The sequence below is a fragment of the Ranitomeya variabilis genome, chromosome 5 (assembly GCF_051348905.1).
Source record: "Ranitomeya variabilis isolate aRanVar5 chromosome 5, aRanVar5.hap1, whole genome shotgun sequence".
Lineage (NCBI taxonomy): Eukaryota > Metazoa > Chordata > Amphibia > Anura > Dendrobatidae > Ranitomeya > Ranitomeya variabilis.
Window position 1 is genome coordinate 629,279,800 of NC_135236.1, and position 20,385 is coordinate 629,300,184.

At 43.2% G+C, this 20,385-nt stretch overlaps 2 protein-coding genes across 3 annotated transcripts in view; one reads left to right on the forward strand and one right to left on the reverse strand.

The window, feature by feature from the left end:
• Positions 1-5,769, reverse strand: part of LOC143776636 (protocadherin gamma-C5-like) — a 96,516-nt gene extending 90,747 nt beyond the window's left edge. Inside the window, exons 1-2 of one of the 2 annotated variants that reach the window (XM_077266202.1) lie at positions 5,642-5,769; positions 2,059-4,573 (exon numbers count right to left, since the gene is read on the reverse strand). In XM_077266202.1, coding sequence (XP_077122317.1) covers positions 2,059-4,503 — 2,445 coding nt within the window. In that variant the 5' untranslated portion in view covers positions 4,504-4,573; positions 5,642-5,769. Of the gene's footprint in view, positions 1-530; positions 4,932-5,641 lie in introns of those variants that run through there. The other variant, XR_013215884.1, reaches the window with a different exon arrangement.
• Positions 5,770-18,039: 12,270 nt separating this feature from the next.
• Positions 18,040-20,385, forward strand: part of LOC143775128 (protocadherin gamma-B4-like) — a 144,696-nt gene continuing 142,350 nt past the window's right edge. Inside the window, exon 1 of the mRNA XM_077262972.1 lies at positions 18,040-18,221. Within this exon, the coding sequence (XP_077119087.1) occupies positions 18,040-18,221 (182 nt within the window). The remainder of the gene's footprint in view (positions 18,222-20,385) is intronic.

Sequence of the window (20,385 nt, forward strand, 5' to 3'; positions counted from 1 at the left end):
TGTAGTGGCCATGGCTGGGTACTGCAGATCCAACTCCAAGTGGGGTGGATCTGCAATATTGAGGCATGACTACTATAGAAATGATGTATATGCTGTGTTTCAGCAGCATTTGAGAACTTCCCGTAACGGCTGAATGGCAGGTGTTGCACTCTCACCGAGTACGTGGCCAACCTCTTTAAGGTACTGAAATCCTCAGTCATGAAGTTCTATATTTTAACTCTTGGATAAAACAATAAAATGTTTACCTCAACATTGTACAGGTGCATTTAAACAATTGACCGGTAAAATATACCTCATGCTCATATCCGTCATCCAACTTTCCATAGAAATGTTTGCATCATGGTATTATTAATTATGAGCATAATAAGAAATATGTAAAACAGGATGAAAAAAAACGATGTTCCACACACTCAATTGACACAAAGGAAATGTGAAAATGCTTTATTATGAATGTAAGAAAATGTAAAGCACAAAAATGATTTTTGTATGACAAAATAAAGAAGAATTTCATGAATCATGATGTCTCTTACCCCATCGTATGGTCTTCAATAGATGCTTGTATATTAATCTGGACTCACTAAAAACTTTACAAACAAGTCTGGGTCTGTTAGAACAGACCGAAACACATGACAGTCTACTTCTGTACGCCTTGTTGATTACATTGTAATTATGGCGTTTTTTTGTTTTTTTTTTGCTGGTGTGTATTCCTCAAAAGTCTCTTTCTTATCCAATACAGAACCAACTTTAATAAGGCACTTTAAAAAGTGCTGCAGGTTTATAGATAGAAGGTAAAGACACAGCAGTCAGTTGTTTAACCAAGATCCAAAAACCCAACAAGGTCTGGTGGACTTTCATCCTTCTTAAGTTGCAAGAAGTTTGTTAAGTACAATATTCCAGATTGACAATCCGCATTGAAAAGTCTAATTCTAGACTTCATCTTGGCAAGTATCATTGTCCGTAAGGAACATATTTAGCAGTCAGGTTTGACACAAATGACTATGGGCTGTGAAAATATCATTGCCTGGAGAATCCCTGGGGCTGATCACATGTAATTGTATCTTAAATATTTATAATGGATGAACATATTTTATGTGCAGAAGCTATACAGCATAAAATCCCTAAACTATCGCTTTTGTAGGGCTCCAAATATCATATTATCCTACATTAATTTTGCAGCTAGATTGATTATTGTCTATCTACGGAGACTAAGTAGACTATACTTGATTTTAAATAATATAATTCTAGGATTTTCTATGTTCTCAAGACATAAAATACATTTTGGCCTGTAAATTTAATATTTGCTTTACAAGACTCAATGTGAGTTCCTTACACTATAAAAATGCCTCCTTCCATATATTTCTGCTTAAATTTATCCTTGTAACCTCCATTAATATTCACTTTTAGAATTTTAACAAAAGATTATTAGCATTGCCCTTACTCAGATTGAACTTGTTGCTAAAATTTCCTTAGTCTTTTATTCAGGCACTTTGATCCTAGAGCAGAATATCTGGAATGCATTCAGAGTTTTTTGCTTAGACCATATTTGACATCTTTATGTTATGCTGTACCCTTAACACCTATATCAATACTATTAAGACATGGTATACATTCTGTATTCTCTCGTCTATTGTAAAAATTAACAGTAAAATGTCTATCAATTAATTTGAAACCTTTGCCGGTTTGGTAGTTGTTCATGTTAGGCTGTACATGGCGTACCAAAGGTTCTATTTAATTCCTAATGTCAAAGTAAAGACCTTGATGTCTATGAGTGCATTATTTTGTCATCCAAATTAAAGAATTTCTAAAATCAGTCATAGTGACTATAATTTATCATTAATCTGATTATTAGTGGATTTCTCCTTCAATGTTAATGTAGTAATGTTTCCTTTCTTTCAAAAGGTGGAGACTATGGCATAATGACCTGTGATGATAAAAATGGGCTGTAGATATGTTCACCACACTGCTCACAGATGCCATGAAAGATGAAATATAGAAAACTTAATGACATTCATCTTGTTTGACTTTGGTTTCAAGTAATGGCAAATACTGGGAGCTCACCTCATTGGAAGCAATGGAGAAGTTAGGATCTGGAACCAGTATTCCCGGGGAGGAGGAACTAGCTGTGACATGAGGTGGCCTCATAAACATAAACTCACTAATATCTGAGACTGGGGAGAAACATGTTCTGACCCTTCGATTTGATGGAATATTTCCAGCACAATCCACTCGGACACCTATTATGGTATTACAAAGGCTGGGGTGTAGTTGAAAAGTTCCGTGGAGCTTGGATCCTGCCACCATAGCTTTCTTTTGGCTTTGCCGACAACAGAGAGGAAAATTCTTGTTCTCACATTTGTGAATTTTAATTCCAAGGGCTGCCAAACCAATTAGTGAGATGACGGAAATCACAATTAAGCAGACAATAAGATACAAGGTGAGACTAGAAATATTTCTTTTTTTTGAATGGTCTTTTACACCTTGTGAGACTTCTAGGTCTTTGTCTTCTAGGGTCATCATTACTGTTACTGAAGTTGATAAACACGGTTCTCCAGAATCTTTCACAAGTAGAAGGAGCTCATGTACATTAGGATCAACATCTTGAATTGCTCTTTTAGTTCTTATTTCACCAGTTCTCATAACAATGCTAAATAGAGTTGGATCTGTTGCTTCTAGTAAGTTGTAGGAAAGCCATGCGTTTCGTCCTGAATCATGGTCTACAGCAGAAACTTTGCTTACCATAACATTTGGCCCAGTGGAACGTGGAATCTTACACTGGGCAACAGAATTGGCTCCAATTACAGGAAACACAACTAAAGGAGAGTTATCATTTTGATCTAGAACAAAAACATGTACAACAGTCTTATTTCTAAGAGGTGGAGAGCCTGCATCAGAAACTTCGATCTGGAACTGGAAGTAATTAATCCTTTCATAATCTAGAGGAAATTTAAGGTACACCTGTCCATTTTCTGAATTAATGTATATATGAGATGAACTAGCATAGTCCTCTTTAGGGTTCTGTAATATAGCATAAGAGAGGCGTGAATTCTGGTCCAAGTCCGGATCTGTAGCAGAAACAGTACAAAGTAACTCACCAGCTTTGTTGTTTTCTTCCACGAAGACTTCATAAACTGGTTCAACAAACTGAGGGGTGTTATCGTTCACATCAGAAACTACAACTGATATAACTTTCACAGTGGAAAGAGGGGGGTTCCCCATATCCTTTGCAGTAATTGTGATTTGGTATTCAGAAACACTTTCACGGTCTAAGTTATCACTTGTAATCAAAGAAAACTGCTGCTCAAAATCCTCCCTTACGGTAAAGGGAAGATTTTTGTCTACTTGGCACTGTACCCTTCCATTATCACCATGATCTTTGTCTTTGATAGTGATTACAGCAACTACTGTCCCAGCTGGTGAGTCTTCTGGAACTGAACTAGAAAATGCACTTATAGTCATTTCAGGAGTATTGTCATTTACATCAATAATGTGGACAATTACACTGCAATGCTCTTCCATAATGGGGCTTCCTTTATCTCTAGCTTCAATATCAATTTCATAAACTGAAATCTCTTCAAAATCTAAATTTCCAAGTACTCGGATTTCACCAGTTTCTGAATTAAGCTGAAAAATATTGCTTAAGGCTTCTGAATTGTGGCTGCTAAAAAAGTATTCAATTTCTCCATTAGGCCCTTCATCTAAGTCTGTGGCATTAAGTTTTATGACTAGAGAGTTTTTGGGGGCATTTTCTTTCAGCTGGACATTATAAGATGGTTGATCAAATGCTGGGTGATTATCATTGGCATCTAGGACAATAATTGTGATCTGCATGGTACTCGATCTACATGGTACCCCACCATCTTCTGCTTTGAGTACCAGATGGTGGACTGCTGTCTGTTCTCTATCTAGAGCCTTTTCCAGTACTAACTCTGGAAATTTGCTACCATCAGTGCGTTTTTTGACAATGAGAGCAAAATTTTCACTCGGGCTAAGATGGTATTCCTGCAATGCATTAGAGCCTATATCTGGATCCTGTGCATTTGGAATTAAAAACCTAGCACCAGGAGAAGCCAACTCATTTATTTTTAAAGTCAGCTCTTCGCTCTGAAATCGAGGTGAATTATCATTTATATCTAATATCTCAACCTCGATCCTGTATACTTCTACTGGATTCTCTATAGCAAATTTTAGATTTAAAATACATGTAATACTCTGAGCACATAGCAGCTCCCTGTCTATTCTGTCATTCACCAATATGGCTCCATTGTTTACATTTATAGAGAAATATTGGGAATCGGAATCAGAAAGTACCTGGAGGTTAGCAGCTACTAGTTTTGCCACATCTGTTCCAAGATCCTTAGCGATATTCCCAACAATTTCACCCCTGTTCAGCTCCTCGGGGATAGAGTATCGGAACTGGGCATATGTAAGGGTTACAAGCAGCCACAAAGGAAAGAGATGCAGAATTCCTACTTGCAAAACACGGTAACCTGCTGGATGAATCATTGCAGAAAAGCCTTGTCTGAAAGCCGTCCCTTTTTCCTCTCAGCACATCTTGAATACAGAGCAGTTAATCCTTTGGAAAAAAAAGAAGGATGCAGTCAAGGTTGTTTTGTAATTTCTTTTTCCATCAGACAGAGAGGGAAAGGTAAAAATCTAGCTGGCAACAGAAAGGAAACGAAGGAGGAGCAAGCACATAGCAGCCATTGAATTGCATGCAGCACTGCATTGGCTCCAGATATGTTTTAGTATATCCAATCACCGGCTGGAAAAATATTTTCTACGTATTAAAATAAGTTACCGACGTTCCAAGAAAGCAAATTCAAAATTAAATGTTAATTATTGCGAATGTCAAAAAATGCAATCCTGCTGTGCCAAAAATAGGCAAAAATAGAAATTCACGTCAGAATGGATTGTAGTGTAACCCTTTGTATGCCCACACGAGGCATGCCTGTGCTGAAAGGGGCTTGTAATGCATACAGCCAATACTGAATGGGAACATTTCTTAGATCTAGTATCGTCTTTTAAGCAGTATACGTGTAATATTTTAAATAAATAATAATTAAATAAATTGTGCAGCTAGTGAAATAAGGCAGGAGCTGGGAACGAAATGTGATGGCTTTATAATTTATAATGTGTTTGGGAAACAGAAGAAAACATTACACCCACAACACAATCTGCCATTTTAATGTTCGGAGCTAATTAAAATAACATTGGAAGAACTTTCCAAGTGTCAGCCCTGAAACAGACTATCTCCTAAATGACTAATACCAGCTCGTCACTTGCTGCTCACAGTTTGACGACACAATGCACAAAGAGTCCACGAGACATATGGAACATTTCCATAAAAAAGCCCCCTATTCATCAATTTCACTGTATTTATCAACAAATTACACTACACTTTCGGCTCTTGCAGATTCTTAGTTGCATTAACAACTTTGGAAGGAGCCGTCTTTCCGCATCTCTGCATATTACAATGAAAAAAGCTCTATATAAGATAAAAAAGTCAATATAGCGGTAACATATTCCACAGTGCTGTTCAGAGAGTGACTTATATTACTGCAGAGCCTTCTTATCCAACCCAACAAGATGATATAGAGTTAATACTTAGCAACCAGTGACTTAGAATCCTAGAAATACTTGCCGTTTTAATCATGCATGAAGCTTTGGGACTGCATATCCAGAAATAACAATCCAGAAAATAATAAAAAAAAAATCCGGAGGACCACCCAACCATGCAGTTTGATGAGTATGGTCCTGGCATTGTTCTACCGAGCTTATTAAAGCCGGTACTTCTCTTCCCAAACAGCAACTGTGTTTCTCTAGAGTAGCTGTTCTTTGACAGTGTAAATGGCAAGAAAGAGGAGGGGAGGGATCCATCCATTCACTGCAAGAGGGGGAAAGACACAAAAAGAATTGGTCACAATGCCTCTACCCTGCACCCATCAGTTCAGTGCAGACTGTTGGACAAAACAAGTGATCATCAGTGCACACTTCGTATGTTAAATACACATGTATACATGTATTACCCCCCTGTTTCCCACATTTCTGTACAAATCTATTACAGATAAAAATGTGGACTTGTAGACACAGTGCTGATTCATTTTGTAAATAATTGCCTTCATATTCTTATATTCTTAAGAATACAATCATTGGCAGAAGAGGGTCCATGTGCTATTTGTCCTTCGCAGTCCAATAGCTCATCATAATGCACAATTCCACCTGCTTTGAAGATGAAAGTGGCCCTCTTACTTTTTTGGCCCCTGTGTGGCCCTCGCAGGTTGCACCAATGATATGTTCGCCCCTGATTAAAATGTACAATCAGCTACACCTTGGGTTTGCAGTGCCAGGACCTTTATTGAAAAGGTTGTCTTCTTCATCATCATGTTAACAAACAGGTTGTGGATAAAGATGAGTAAATAGATTCATAACGTATCTAATTTGTTACACATTTCCACAAAATTGTGGATTCTGATGAATCCGAAAATTTGGAATTAGATTAGCATGAAACGAGCCTGATGGTGGACTTATTGCCTGCATTTTGCTGTCTAATTATAAGGGCCGCGAGGGTTTTAAAATAATAAAATACTTTATGATCACCTGTCCTATGCCCTCTCCAGACCTTTCCCTGCCTCTGCTACAGCTCCCTGATCCTTTATATTGGTTTTTGGTTCTTTTGGTGCTGAGGCTAGCGATCAGGCTCACACAGTAAAATGGGGAGCAACCCATGTAATGTGGGGGAGTCGTATGTCATTCATTTCAATGACATGTATTGCCCCCACCACATGACCATGTGAATCCGGTATTGAAGTAAGTGGTTGTGGCAGCGGTGGATGCGACGTAAGCACAGGTGAGTATTATATTTTTGTTATTTTTCAATTCCTTATCTCTCCTCCACTGATTATGCTTTGTCGTCAGACTTATCGTATTCAGACTGAATCAATTCTGCTAGCCATATTGAACGAATGTGCAAGAAATCTAGCAAAGCTATCAGAGACAATATTACAAGTTCCCATCCCTGGTGAATTTGATGCTTGATAGGGCAGTCTTTCTCACTGGCTATACAGCTCTCCTCTTCAATGAATGGACATGTCACCTCTACCTACTGTATATTAGTAAGTGCCATGAAATCATGTCCCTAACATATTTTTAAAAACAAAAAGTGGCCAATCCCTTTGACAGAGAACAGCTTCCATTTTGTGTTTGTGGTATCCATCTTGTCTTATAACTGCTGTGTCATGGTGTTCAAATAACACTGATGTACGGGGAAGTTTTGCATTTCTATTCACACCCCTAAAATACCTGTTGGTTACATATTTTGGAGGGAATATTTAATTTCTTTATGACACTATTTAAGTAGCTTGCATGTGCTAATTAAGCAGAAATCCTGAGTACACCACACACGGCTGTGCTATATTTATTCCCGGAGATGAGGGGCAAACACCTGCTGCCCTTCCCGTGGTTGTTCCTTCCGGGGGAAAGGCCTGGCTATTCACTGCTTGCATTGAGAAACACGTGATGGTGTCTCCGCAGCTGTCCTACATGCATTTGCATATTTCCCATAAGGGATGGGGGCAGTGTTCTGGATCACTGCGTTGAGAAACACGTGATGGTGTCTCCGCGGTGTTGGATGTTTTGGTCTCCCCATGGCCAATCATATGTGCCTTTACAGCCTTTTACTAGGCACTGCTCCTAATAGCCAGATTCCTACTTCACACTGATGAGAGGCAAACACCCCGAAACAGCTGTCTGTGGATGGATACCATGCTTGGCATAGGTGGTTTTCCTGTATTGGATGTTTTCCTTTATTGGATGCTGCCCTTCCCGTGGTTGTTCCTTCTGGGTGAAAGGCCTGGCTATTCACTGCTTGCGTTGAGAAACACGTGATGGTGTCTCCGCAGCTGTCCTACATGCATTTGCATATTTCCCATAAGGGATGGGGGCAGTGTTCTGGATCACTGCGTTGAGAAACACGTGATGGTGTCTCCGCGGTGTTGGATGTTTTGGTCTCCCCGAGGCCAATCATCTGTGCCTTTACAGCCTTTTACTAGGCACTGCTCCTAATAGCCAGATTCCTACTTCACACTGATGAGAGGCAAACACCCTGAAACAGCTGTCTGTGGATGGATACCATGCTTGGCATAGGTGGTTTTCCTGTATTGGATGTTTTCCTTTATTGGATGCTGCCCTTCCCATGGTTGTTCCTTCTGGGTGAAAGGCCTGGCTATTCACTGCTTGCGTTGAGAAACACGTGATGGTGTCTCCGCAGGTGTCCTACATGCATTTGCATATTTCCCATAAGGGATGGGGGCAGTGTTCTGGATCACTGCGTTGAGAAACACGTGATGGTGTCTCCGCGGTGTTGGATGTTTTGGTCTCCCCGAGGCCAATCATCTGTGCCTTTACATCCATTCCCCCTTGGACCTACTCCTAATGCTCCCTGTATAGGGGGTGGTTCCATCTGGTCCGCTCGTCCTCGGGGGCTCTAGAGTCATGACCCAGAGGGTCCACTCTCGGATTCTTCTCCGAATCCTTACAGTAAGCAAAGGCCATGGACCCCGCTGGAGCTTCTGCTGCGCAAGAAGAGTTAGTCTTTTTGCGAGAGAACCAGACCCGTATCATGACCCTCATGAAGGCAATGGATTCTCATCTTTCTGCGCTCTAGCCCTCTGATCCTGGTAGCGCTTACAGCAAGAGTTGGCTCAGCAACGTGATACCCAGACTCATATCTGTTGTGAACTCTGTTCTCGGGCTCCCTCTTGTGGTCACAAGTGGTATTGTGTGAGTTGTATCTTTGGGCTCCCTCTGGTGGCTCTTTTGTCTTTCTGCGGGTCTGTGGCTGGGATCAGCTGCCTCGTCACCAGCTCGTTAGGTTTCCTATTTAACTCACCTGGACCTTCATTTGTTGCCTGCTGTCAATGTATTCAGTGCTATTCTGATCTCTCCTGACTTCATTCGTTACCAGTCTCTCCAAGAGAAGCTAAGTTTTTGTTTGTTCATTTTTTGCTCATCAGTGTTCATTATGTTTCTTAGAATATGATGAGTTCTGTCCAGCTTTCTAATATGTGATTTCCTCGCTTGCTGGTAGCTCTGGGCCGCAGAGTTTCTCCCCTCACATCTTTAGTTGGTGTGGGGGTTCTTGCATTCTCTGCGTGGATATTTTTGTATAGGGTTTTGTACTGACCGCACAGCTTCCTCGCTATCTTCTTCTATCTAGCGTTAGCGGGCCTCATTTTGCTAAACCTGTTTCATTTCTACGTTTGTATTTTCCCCTTAACTCACCGTTATTATTTGTGGGGGGCTTTCTATATCTTTGGGGTTATTTCTCTGAGGCAAGTGAGGTCTTTGCTTTCTCTCTAGGGGTAGACAGTTTCTCAGGCTGTGAAGAGACATCTAGGATTTTAGGTAACGTTCCACGGCTGCCTATAGTGTGTGCGGTTAGGATCAGGGTTGCGGTCAGTCCAGTTACCACATCCCCAGAGCTAGTCCTATTTTCCCTTACTTAGCTGGTCAGATTTGCGATCCTCAGCCACTAAGGATCATAACACATATCCTTAGCTACATGGCCTCGGTAGATGACCGGCTGCTTTCTTTACAAACGGCCGCTTCTACCTCCGCCTCTGCTCCCCACCCTCCTCCCCTCTTGGCTAAACCACCTCGGTACAATGGTGATCCCAAATTATGTTGTTTTTTTTTAAATTAATGTCGTCTTCATTTTGAGCTTCTGCCCCAACATTACCCCACTGATCGGGCTAAAATAGCTTTTTTGATTTCCCATCTGGAGGGTGACGCCTTGGCATGGGTTAATCCCCTCTGGGAGCGAGACGATCCCCTAGTCTTCCGATTGTCTGAATTTTTGGAGACTTTTTGTCACGTTTTTGATTAACCTGGACGTCTGGCCTCTACTACTGAGGCTCTTTTTTCTCTCCATCAGGGATCCTTAACTGTGGGCCAATACGCCATCCAGTTTCATACTCTCTCCTCCGATTTAGGCTGGAATAATGAGGCATTAGTGGGTGCTTTCTGGCGAGGTCTCTCCGGGCGTATAAAGGACGAGTTAGCTGGTCGGGACACTCCTACGGTTTTGGAGGGTTTAATTTCCTTAGCTACCCGTATTGATCTTCGTTTTCAGGAACGCGCCCGGGAGCAGAGATCTCTTCGGCCTTCCCCTGCCACCCGTAAGCCACTCAGTCCGCAGCCCGGAACTTCCTCCATGGCGTCCGCACCAGAACCGATGCAAGTGGACAGTCTCAAAATGTCAGAACAACGACGTAAGGAGAGGCGTACTCAAGGTTTATGCTTCTACTGCGGGAGTGTCCCTCATTTGTTGCGGTCCTGCCCTGAACGTCCGGAAAACTTCTCAGCCTGGGTCAGGTAAGAGAGGCCTCCCTAGGTGTTTGTGATACCTCTCAACCCCTCACATTGTCTGTCTTATTGCATATTTCTGGCAATGGCATTTCTTTGGACGCTTATGTGGATTTGGGCGCAGCAGGGAATTTTATCAGACTAGAAGAGGTTTTGAAATTTTCTGTCCCAGTTAAAACCTTGGAGAGTCCTTTAATTCTTGCATCCATAGATGGTAAACCTTTACAGGAGACCATTACGCAAGCTAAACATGAGGTGGAACTTCAAGTAGGGGCTTTGCATAGGGAGAGAATTGCATTTTACGTTTTAGCAGGTCTGTCTCATCCTGTACTTCTTGGTCTCCCTTGGTTACGGAGTCATGAGCCCATTTTAGATTGGCACAATGGTAATATTTTGCGCTGGGGAGAACTCTGTCTGAACGTTGTCTGCTGCCGGTGCGTCCTGTTGGTGTTTCTTCTTCTTCTTCCTTCTCTGCTTTACCCTATGTCTACAGTTCTTTCTCAAATGTCTTCGACAAGAGGGAGGCTGAGGGTCTACCTCCACACCGACCCTATGATTGTCCCATAGATCTAGTGCCTGGGGCTATCCCGCCAAGGGGTAGAATCTATCCTCTCTCCCCTATTGAGACGCACGCATTTGCAAATCTTCTCCTGCTGGAGCAGGCTTCTTTTTTGTAAAGAAAAAAGATGGCTTACTTCGTCCCTGCGTTGATTATAGAGGCCTAAACAACATCACGGTGAAGAACAAATACCCACTGCCACTCATTCCGGAACTATTCGATCGTCTCAGAGGAGCGCAAATTTTTACTAAACGGGATCTGGGTGGCGCATACAATCTGGTTCGAATTCGTGCTGGAGATGAGTGGAAGACCGCCTTTAACACTCGCGACGGTCACTATGGTCACTATGAGTATTTGGTTATGCCGTTTGGCCTCTGCAACGCTCCTGCGGTTTTCCAGGAATTTGTGAACGATGTATTTCGGGATCTACTCTACTCCAGTGTCGTGGTTTATCTTGACGACATTCTCATCTTCTCTCCGGACCTTTCCACTCATAGACGAGATGTTCGCCGTGTTCTGCAACGACTAAGGGAGAATCATCTGTTTGCAAAGATTGAGAAGTGCGTCTTCGAGCAGTTCTCTCTGCCCTTCCTTGGATACATTGTCTCGAAGTCTGGTCTGGAGATGGATCCCGAGAAGGTCTCTGCTGTCCTTGACTGGCCTCGTTCTCTTGGAATAAAAGCAATCCAATGTTTTCTTGGCTTTGCCAACTACTATAGACAGTTCATTCCTCCTTTCTCTTCGATTGCTAAGCCTATTTCCGCTCTTGTTCGCAAGGGAGTCAACTCCAACCTTTGGTCCTCTGAAGCTGAGGAGGTCTTCCAGTTTCTAAAGCAAAGGTTCGCTGCAGCTCCTGTGCTTCATCGCCCAGATGCGAATAGACCATTTATCCTCGAAGTCGATGCGTCATCAGTCGGAGCTGGAGCAGTTCTCTTGTAAAGATCCTCTTCCGGCCATTTAGTTACCTGTGTTTTTTTCTCCAAAGCCTTTTCTTCTCCAGAACTGAACTATTCCATTGGAGATAAGGAACTATTGTCTATCAAGCTAGCTTTAGAGGAGTGGCGCTATCTTCTTGAGGGAGCCGTTCATCCGTTCATAATTTACACCGACCACAAGAATTTGGCCTATGTTCAGTCTGCTCAGAGCCTTAATCCACAACAAGCCAGATGGTCTTTATTCTTCGGACGATTTGATATTGAACTCCATTTCCGACCCGGAAACAAGAACGTCAAGGGGGATGCTCTCTCAAGATCCTTTCAACCTTTGGACGAAGAGGACTCTCCGGCTCACATCATTGATCCAGCAAGAATTGTCACCCTTGCTCCTCCGAGGGTGGTTTCTCCGCCTGCAGGCAAGACATTTGTGTCGAATCAAGACAAGGAGAGACTTTTACGTTGGGGTCACTCCTCCAAGATTGCAGGACATGTAGGAGTCAAGAAGACACTTTCCCTTATCTCTCGGCACTATTGGTGGCCGTCCCTCCGTCAAGACGTCTCTGAATTCATAGCTTCTTGTTCTTCTTGTGCCAAAAACAAAGTTCCCAGACAGCTTCCGTCCGGTCTCCTGCATCCTTTGCCAGTGGCTTCCATCCCTTGGAGCCATATCGCCATGGACTTCATCACCGATTTGCCCTGTTCCTCGAATTGCTCTGTCATCCTGGTTATTGTGGATCGGTTTTCCAAAATGGCTCACTTCGTTGCTTTGCCCGGTCTGCCTTCCGCCGCTGAGTTGGCAAAGATCTTTTTACACCAAGACCTCCGTCTAAATGGCTTCCCACAACATATTGTCTCTGACCGCGGAGTTCAATTTACCTCTCATTTTTGGAGAGCTCTATGTGGACTATTGAAGATTAGTCTGGATTTCTCTTTCACGTATCATCCACAATCCAACGGCCAAGTGGAGCTAGTTAATCAGGTTCTAACTACATACCTGCAACATTTTTCCAATGCACACCAAGATGACTGGGTTTCTCTTCTCCCTTGGGCTGAGTTTTCATATAACAATCTTCCCAGAGAAGCTTTCTCCAAATCTCCCTTCTTTGTGGTCTTTGGTCAACATCCGGGCATTCCTCTTCCTGTTTCTCTCACCTCGGGGGTACCAGCAGCGGATTTCTTGTCTCAGGAGTTCTCTAAGATTTGGAGTGAAACCAAAGAGGCTCTCAAAAGAGCTAGCTGTAGTATGAAGAGGTTTGCTGATAAGAAGCGTTTGGATGCTCCTCCATATTCTCCCGGCGATAGAGTTTGGCTCTCTTCTCGCTATATTAGGCTTAAGATTCCCTCTCACAAACTAGGGCCTCGCTATATTGGTCCTTTTCCTATCTTAAGTCGCATCAATGATGTTTCCTACAAATTGAAGCTACCTGCTTCCTTACGTATTCCCAATGCTTTCCATGTATCTCTTCTCAAACCCGCGGTGTTCAATCGTTTTCACTCGTCTACCTCTCACTCTCCTCAACTCAGTACTTCTGATGGTATTTTTAATGTTAAAGATATCCTTGCCAAAAAGGTTGTTAGGGGCAAACCTATTTTTTGATTGATTGGGAGGGATTTGGTCCTGAGGAGAGATCCTGGGAGCCCCGAGAGAACATCAATGCTCCTCTTATCATGAAAAGACTTCTCTCTAACATTAAAAAGAGGGGGAGTAAGGAGGGGGGTACTGTTACGACCACTCATACTTACCTGCCTTCTCTTATTCCTCGGCGCGCTCGCGACTCTGTCCCACACCGCTCTGCTTCTCCCTTCGCTGGGTTGCGGCGTCTGGTTCCTTCACGCATGCGCAGTCACGTCTCCTGCGCCGCTAAACCTTCTGGGAGGTCACGACCCTATGGCTCTGCCCCAACATGGCGGCACCCATCGGGTATTTCTTCCCGGCGTCTTCCCAGGTAAGACGCCTTTGCTTTGTAGGTTCTCTGTCTTTTGTCAGCGTTCCTATGCCCTAGGCTCCCTAGTCTCTGTACTATTCCCTACGCCTGTTGCCCTTTGTCTCCGCTGTGTCTTCCCTTCGCTTCAGCTTTGTCTACACTGTGTCTCCGCTGTGTCTACCCTTTGTTCCAGCCGTGTCTGCTCTGCGTTCCAGCTTTGTCCGCCCAGTGTCTCCGCCGTGCCAGTCCTGTGTTCCAGTCCACTGAGTGTCTCCGCTTTATCTGCCCTTTCCTAGTCCTGTGCCAGTTTTCCGTTTTTCATCTCCTCCTGTTTTTAGTCTGGTTCTTTAGTTTTTTCTCTTTTTGTTTCTTGTTTCTTTTGCAGCCTCGTGGTTTCCCGTGTCTCTCTCCAGTGCCTCCTGGTTTATATATCTTCCCAAGTCTGTTTCAGTTCCCTTTAGCCTGGTTACTCTCTTCTTTTTTAGTCGTCCCTTTGGCTCTAGCTGTTGTGTCTCCATTCCCCCTTGGACCTGCTCCTAACGCTCCCTGTATAGGGGGTGGTTCCATCTGGTCCGCTCGTCCTCGGGGGCTCTAGAGTCATGACCCAGAGGGTGCACTCTCGGATTCTTCTCCGATTTCTTACACAGATATAGCATAGTGTTTCCTGGTTAGGTGTGCATCTTCTCCATCTGGTTTGTTAAGTGTATTCCTGTTTTGACTCCAGCTTGTTTGTGACTAGTCTTACAGATCTTGACTTTGTCCTTGAAGTTACCTCTCAGTTCTAACCCTGCTTAGTGACCATTTTTACCTCTAGACGCCAGCGCTTTAATGGTAGCATTCCACGGGGTCCTATTGTAAAACCAGATCCCTGTAGATCAGTTCAAGATTATTGGGATTTCTCTGGCATCTGCCAGACTGAGTGGCTTGTGCCAAGTAGAGATGAGTAAACCTTTCAAGGTTCGGATTAGGCAAACGGACTGAACAGTTCGTCGAATGTATCCTAGCCTTATTGAAGTCAATGAGAGGCAAAATCAAATACATAGACAATACCTTGGGGTGAAAAAGCTGCTCAAAAACTCACATTAGGGGCAGACACCATAAAAAGTGACATCAATTGACCCACAGTCTTAATTTTATAATGGCGTAGCAGTCCGGCATGGACCATGCATGAGACAGAGTCTGAGCCAGCATTTACAACTTGGAATTTAAATTTTAATGAGGACCTGGTGGTTAAGGGAGCGGTGTAAGCCTTGTTACCTGGGAGACCTGATTCCTCACGCAACACCTCCAATTTTTTTTTTTTAAGTCCAGTCACACTCAGATGGCACAAACATCAGGTTCCTAGAGTACTATTGGTAGAAAAATGTAAGGAAAGTAACAGAGGTAGTTGGCTGAAAGTGAGGGCAGGCCTGTCTGTCTGGGAGCTCTGCTTTCATAGGCAACCCATCAGATGGAGACCCAACTTGGAGTCTCCACATTTAAAAAAAAATTGTCACACACCACTAAAGTGTCAGCAATTTCCACAGAGTAGAATCAGTATAATAGGCCTCTGACACCTCTTCCACTACAGGCAACCCACCAGATGGAGACCCAGTTTTGAGCACAGCACAAAAGTGGTATCAGTTTGCACAGAGTAGAAACAGTATAATAAGCCACTGACACACCTTCTACTACAGGCATCCCACCAGATGTAGACTCAACTTGGAGTTTTCACATTTCAAAAAATAATTGTCGCACACCACTAAAGTGGCATCAATTTTCACAGAGTAGAAACAGTATACAGTGGGGAAAAAAGTATTTAAGTCAGCCACCAATTGTGCAAGTTCTGCCACGTAAAAAGATGAGAGAGGCCTGTAATTGATATCATAGGTAGACTACAACTATGAGAGTCAAAATGAGAAAACAAATCCTGTAATCTCTTCACACACTCCTCTAACCTCTCCACAACTCCTCTCCTCATCAAACACGTCTCCCCGCCACCCCCTCTCATACAGCGCCACTATCAAAGCCAAAGTAATAACAAAAGCATTAGTGGAAATGTTATGATTTACCGAACTGTGACCGATTTTTGCCGACTTTGAGTAAAAATGCTTGTGAAAGTGAACACCAATCCGAATGTGCTAGGTTCTTGCCAAATTGGAGATTGGCGAACGTTTTCCGAACACGTTGACTCATCTCTAGTGCCAAGTCTCTCCTAGGTAGCCTTTTGAGCCTGTGGCCTCAGGCGGACGCTACACCACAATAATGTAGTAATATTATAATTTATGGGTAGTACATTTCTGAAATAAGTCATTGAATTATTTTTCCCTAAGATAAATCCAGATTCAGAGAAGCGGAGGCAAAATTGTCTGTTTTTCATCCTACAGTTTCCTATATTAATAATTGTAATGGACCCATTGACTAATAATGGGCAAGTCAGTTTCAGAATGCGAATCAAAGTAGTGCATGCTGTGATTTGTTATAAGCAGACCTTTGGTACACATGTAAAATCATTCATGTGAGCTATCACATTGACTTGTGGAACGCCCGCCAGGGCTGTGGGCTACTCGGTACCGAGTCCGGTCTTAAAGGGGATGTCACAGTGGCTGCGACCCGGTCCGTGGCACTGGGTGCCCAATTAAACGGGAAGGTCTTTAATAGGATTTGTAATGTCTATGTTCGTCATGCCACCTGTGGTTTTTGGTCAGTGAGGACTGACGCTGGTTAAAGGGATCCTCTGGGGTGATGGTATGCAGCAAGATGGTGATGCTTCCCACAGGTGAAGTGTGGTCCCCAGGGCTTCCCAAGTGTAGAGCACCGATGATGTGGTGGAATGTATGGCAAAGAACGAGGACACAGGCTTGCAGTCTTTACCTGGTTTACTATTGGTAGTAGTCCTCAGTCCAGGGTACCAAGTGCAGGGTAGCTGTGGTCCAGCCGGCTTGGAAGCAATAGGAGATCCCTCTCCCAGGTAAGGTCCGTAAGCCTTTCCTACTTGCGCTATTTAGTTGATTAGGTCCCTGCCGCTTGAAGCTCAGTGCAAGTCCCCACTCTCCTGTCCTAAGACAGATGTCTGTACGATAGGCAGTTCAAGCCTGTTTATAGGGTCTCTATCATGACCCGGGCTCTAAAGTTACTGCTTAACCCCAGACTTGATTCAGGCAATGACATACAGTCCTATGCCCTCCGATTCTGCTAAGTGTGCTAGAGTCCCACTATAGGCTTGGCTTCCGGTACCCAGTTCTGTGCTCTGACTATCACGGTGTCCTACCGCTGTTCCCCTGCTGAGCCTCTTCCTCCTCTGTGCTTCTTCCATCTAAGCTCCTCCACAATTCAACTCTTTCAGTAATCCTCTTTCCCGGGGGTTGCAGCTCCCTCGTGGCTGCTCAGCCCCCATGTCTGCTCCAGATGTCCTTCTTCTCACTCCTGGAGACCAACTCTCTCCCTCCACTGTCTCCCTCAGACTAACTAAGTCTCACTGGCCCCTCCTCCAGACCAGGATACATAAAGTGTAAGGAAGCTCCCCTGAATCCAGGTCCTGAGCTCCCCCTCCTGGCCCAGATTCAGATGTGTTGAATGTGAGTGCCTTACCTGATATGTAGAATCTCCCTTGCCTCCAAGCGTGACATCACCCTCCCCAAAAGGAAGGCAACATCACTGCAACAACAGGTTCCCTGGGGTGTTGCACTTGCATTGGTCCTTGTGATGTCCATTTGCTACCCACTTTGCATAACAGCAGCACATGAACGTTTAAGACACTTTTCTCAGTGAACACTAAGAACAATAGTTTTTTTGTCTTTTGTAGGTTTTTTCCCTCTCTTTGGCTTTGATCAACTATGCAAGAATATAATATAAAGTAGTCATAGAGTGAATATAAAAAGTTTCTATACCCCAGTTTACATGTCAGGTTTTTGTCATGTAACAAAAATGAAACGAAGAAAAATTTCAGAACTTTCTCCACTTATACAACCACATTATTTTGGTTTTGTTATTTTTAGTATAGACTTTTTATTTCCACTATACAGGTATGTAGATTTTTTTTTAGACTTAAAAAACATTTTATTTACTTGGACACAGAACTGCATTATCATCTTGTTCCTCTGCTTGATTTCTTGGCCCTAACTGTGGTAAATATAGGATCAGAAATATCTTCCCCTGTTTTTCTCTTGTACTGCAGCTGGTAGATGCTTTTCGACCTACAGACAGTATGTATCAGACACTAGCTTTATAATTTCAGCCAGATATGTTTTACTATACAATGCTGTGGTGTTTCAGAGAAATGCATGCAGTATGTTTTATGCTGGCCTTGGACCATGCCACCTGGGTGACTAGTCCAAAAGGGTGGTCTTTGGTGGCTTTTCCCTATGCACGCTCTAAAGAGGCTGGCGTGCATAGTGCAAACAGGACAGGACCCATCAACCTCACAAACAGCTCATTGTCCTCGGCTGGTGGCACTGTGAGGTAAATAAACACCAGTGACAGGACCGTAGAGTGCGGCTCCACACCGGAGAGAAAGCTTGGAAATGCTGAGTGCTAGTGGAGCTGAAGGAACTGACATGACGTCACGGCCATGTGACCAGAGGCGGGTGGAAGGAGCATAGGGCGCAGGAAGCTTTGGTGGTTTCCCTAGAAGAAGACTCCAAAATCTCATTGAAGAAGCACTGGTGATTGTTAATTAGCATCTACAGAGCTGAGGGAGCGGGTGTAATAATGAGGTGCATAGGGGCACAAACTGTGCAATAAAGGGGCGCATAGGGGGCACAGACTGTGTAAAAGTCCTTTAGCTCCTATTCTGGTCATTTTGAAGTGTGGTCTTTAGGGGACATGGTCTTTACGAGGCGTGGTCTTTAGGAGAGGGTGTCAAATGTCCTTAAAAAATTTAGGCCGTCCCTGAATTTGAGTCCAGGTGTTAGGGCCAGTAAAAAGGAGACTGCTTCCTGTTTTTAGAAGAGAGTTAATTTGCTACGTGACAAGGTGATGTGGACTTATAGCAGAAGTGAGTACAAAGTGTTCTGGGTAGTATGAGGCCTTAAAAGACTCCCAGCGGACATTCCCGCAATATCCACAGCCTACGGCTCAATTCAGGTGCTATGGAGAGCACCTTAACCCCTTCTATAGAGGAAGATGGATATGGAACCGCGTTCATGAAAGGTAGTGGATAATGACAATACTGCGGGAAGAGAAATCCATGGAGCTGATGGAACCAGTAAGCATAGGGACGGTCAATGTGGAACTGAAAGTTAAACGGAAAATATACTGTATTAGTGAAACAAGAACCAGAAGGTGGTGTGCTCAATACTGCATGTTGCAATCTTTTTTGAATATAGAAATGAACTTGGAATCCCCTGATATGTGTGTGGCTTTTCCTGAAGATGGAGACGAAAAGACATCGGAGGCCTGGACATGAGTGTAATGCACCCTACATTAGACAGCACACTGGGACTGGGGCAAGCTTTTCCTGCAAAGTGCCAGGGCTATTGCTACTGCCCTTTGGCACCTTACATAGCCACTATAGGAATGTGCAGCTACTCTAGTCATACACTACCCTTTGATCTAGAAGAGTGTTACCATCACCTTTGATACTATTAACAATTGCAATTTTTTTGTATATACTCTTTATTTAGAAAATTTCAATAATATAACAGGAAAGGAAAAATGGTTAACTATTTTCCAGAAATAGTAAAAGAAAAAAAAACCCAATCTTTATAAACCACAATGATAACACTACAAGGCTGCGGATTTGCGAACCAAAAGAGTTGTAAGAAGAGTTAAAAAATCAAGGGGCAGTGGTGGGGAGGGACACAGGAAGGGTAGGGAGTCAGCCTGTTCTGTAATGTTCATGCCTTGATTTGAGTTTGATCTCCCAAATCGCTTAGTTAATCTCTATATTTTAAACAATTGCCATTTTTACATCTGTAAAAAATCTCAAGCAATAGCAATTCTAATCTCATGTTCCTCTCCATACAATGCAATCAATACATTTATCTAGATAAGGAGCATATATGTATCTTACAGCAGGGGTGTCAAACTGAATTCCTCAAGGGCTGCAAACAGGTCATGTTTTCAGGATTTCCTTGTATTGCACAGGTAATCATTTAATCACCTGCACAGAATGATTCCAGCACCTTGTGCAATGAGAAGGAAATCTTGAAAACACGCATGGTTTGAGGCCCTCGAGGAATGCAGTTTGACACCCCTGTCTTACAGACTTCTAAAGAAATAGGAACAAATGTTACTGCAAAGCTAACTAAAGACTTGAATAGGGTAGAGGAGACCTCATCTGGCAAGGCGTGGTAATTACGATGTTTGCTCTGCATAACTGTACTGAAGAATAAAGATGAGCGAATATTTCAATGTTCGGTTCGGATTATGACCGCTGAATTTGCAATATTCACCTATTAATTTGTCGAATAGTCGCCGAACATAACTGAACGCCATCATGTCAATGGGAGGCAAAAACAAACGCATACACAACACCTTATAACGGAACCAAAATGCTGCCAAAACACATCAAATGAGGGACATGAAAGAATCTGTTTAGTTTGTTACTATCCGCCATTTTCTTGTGGAGTTCTGGCTGCTGGTCTTTTTCCTCTGGTGCTGGGTTTGTCTTGGGTCAGGTGTT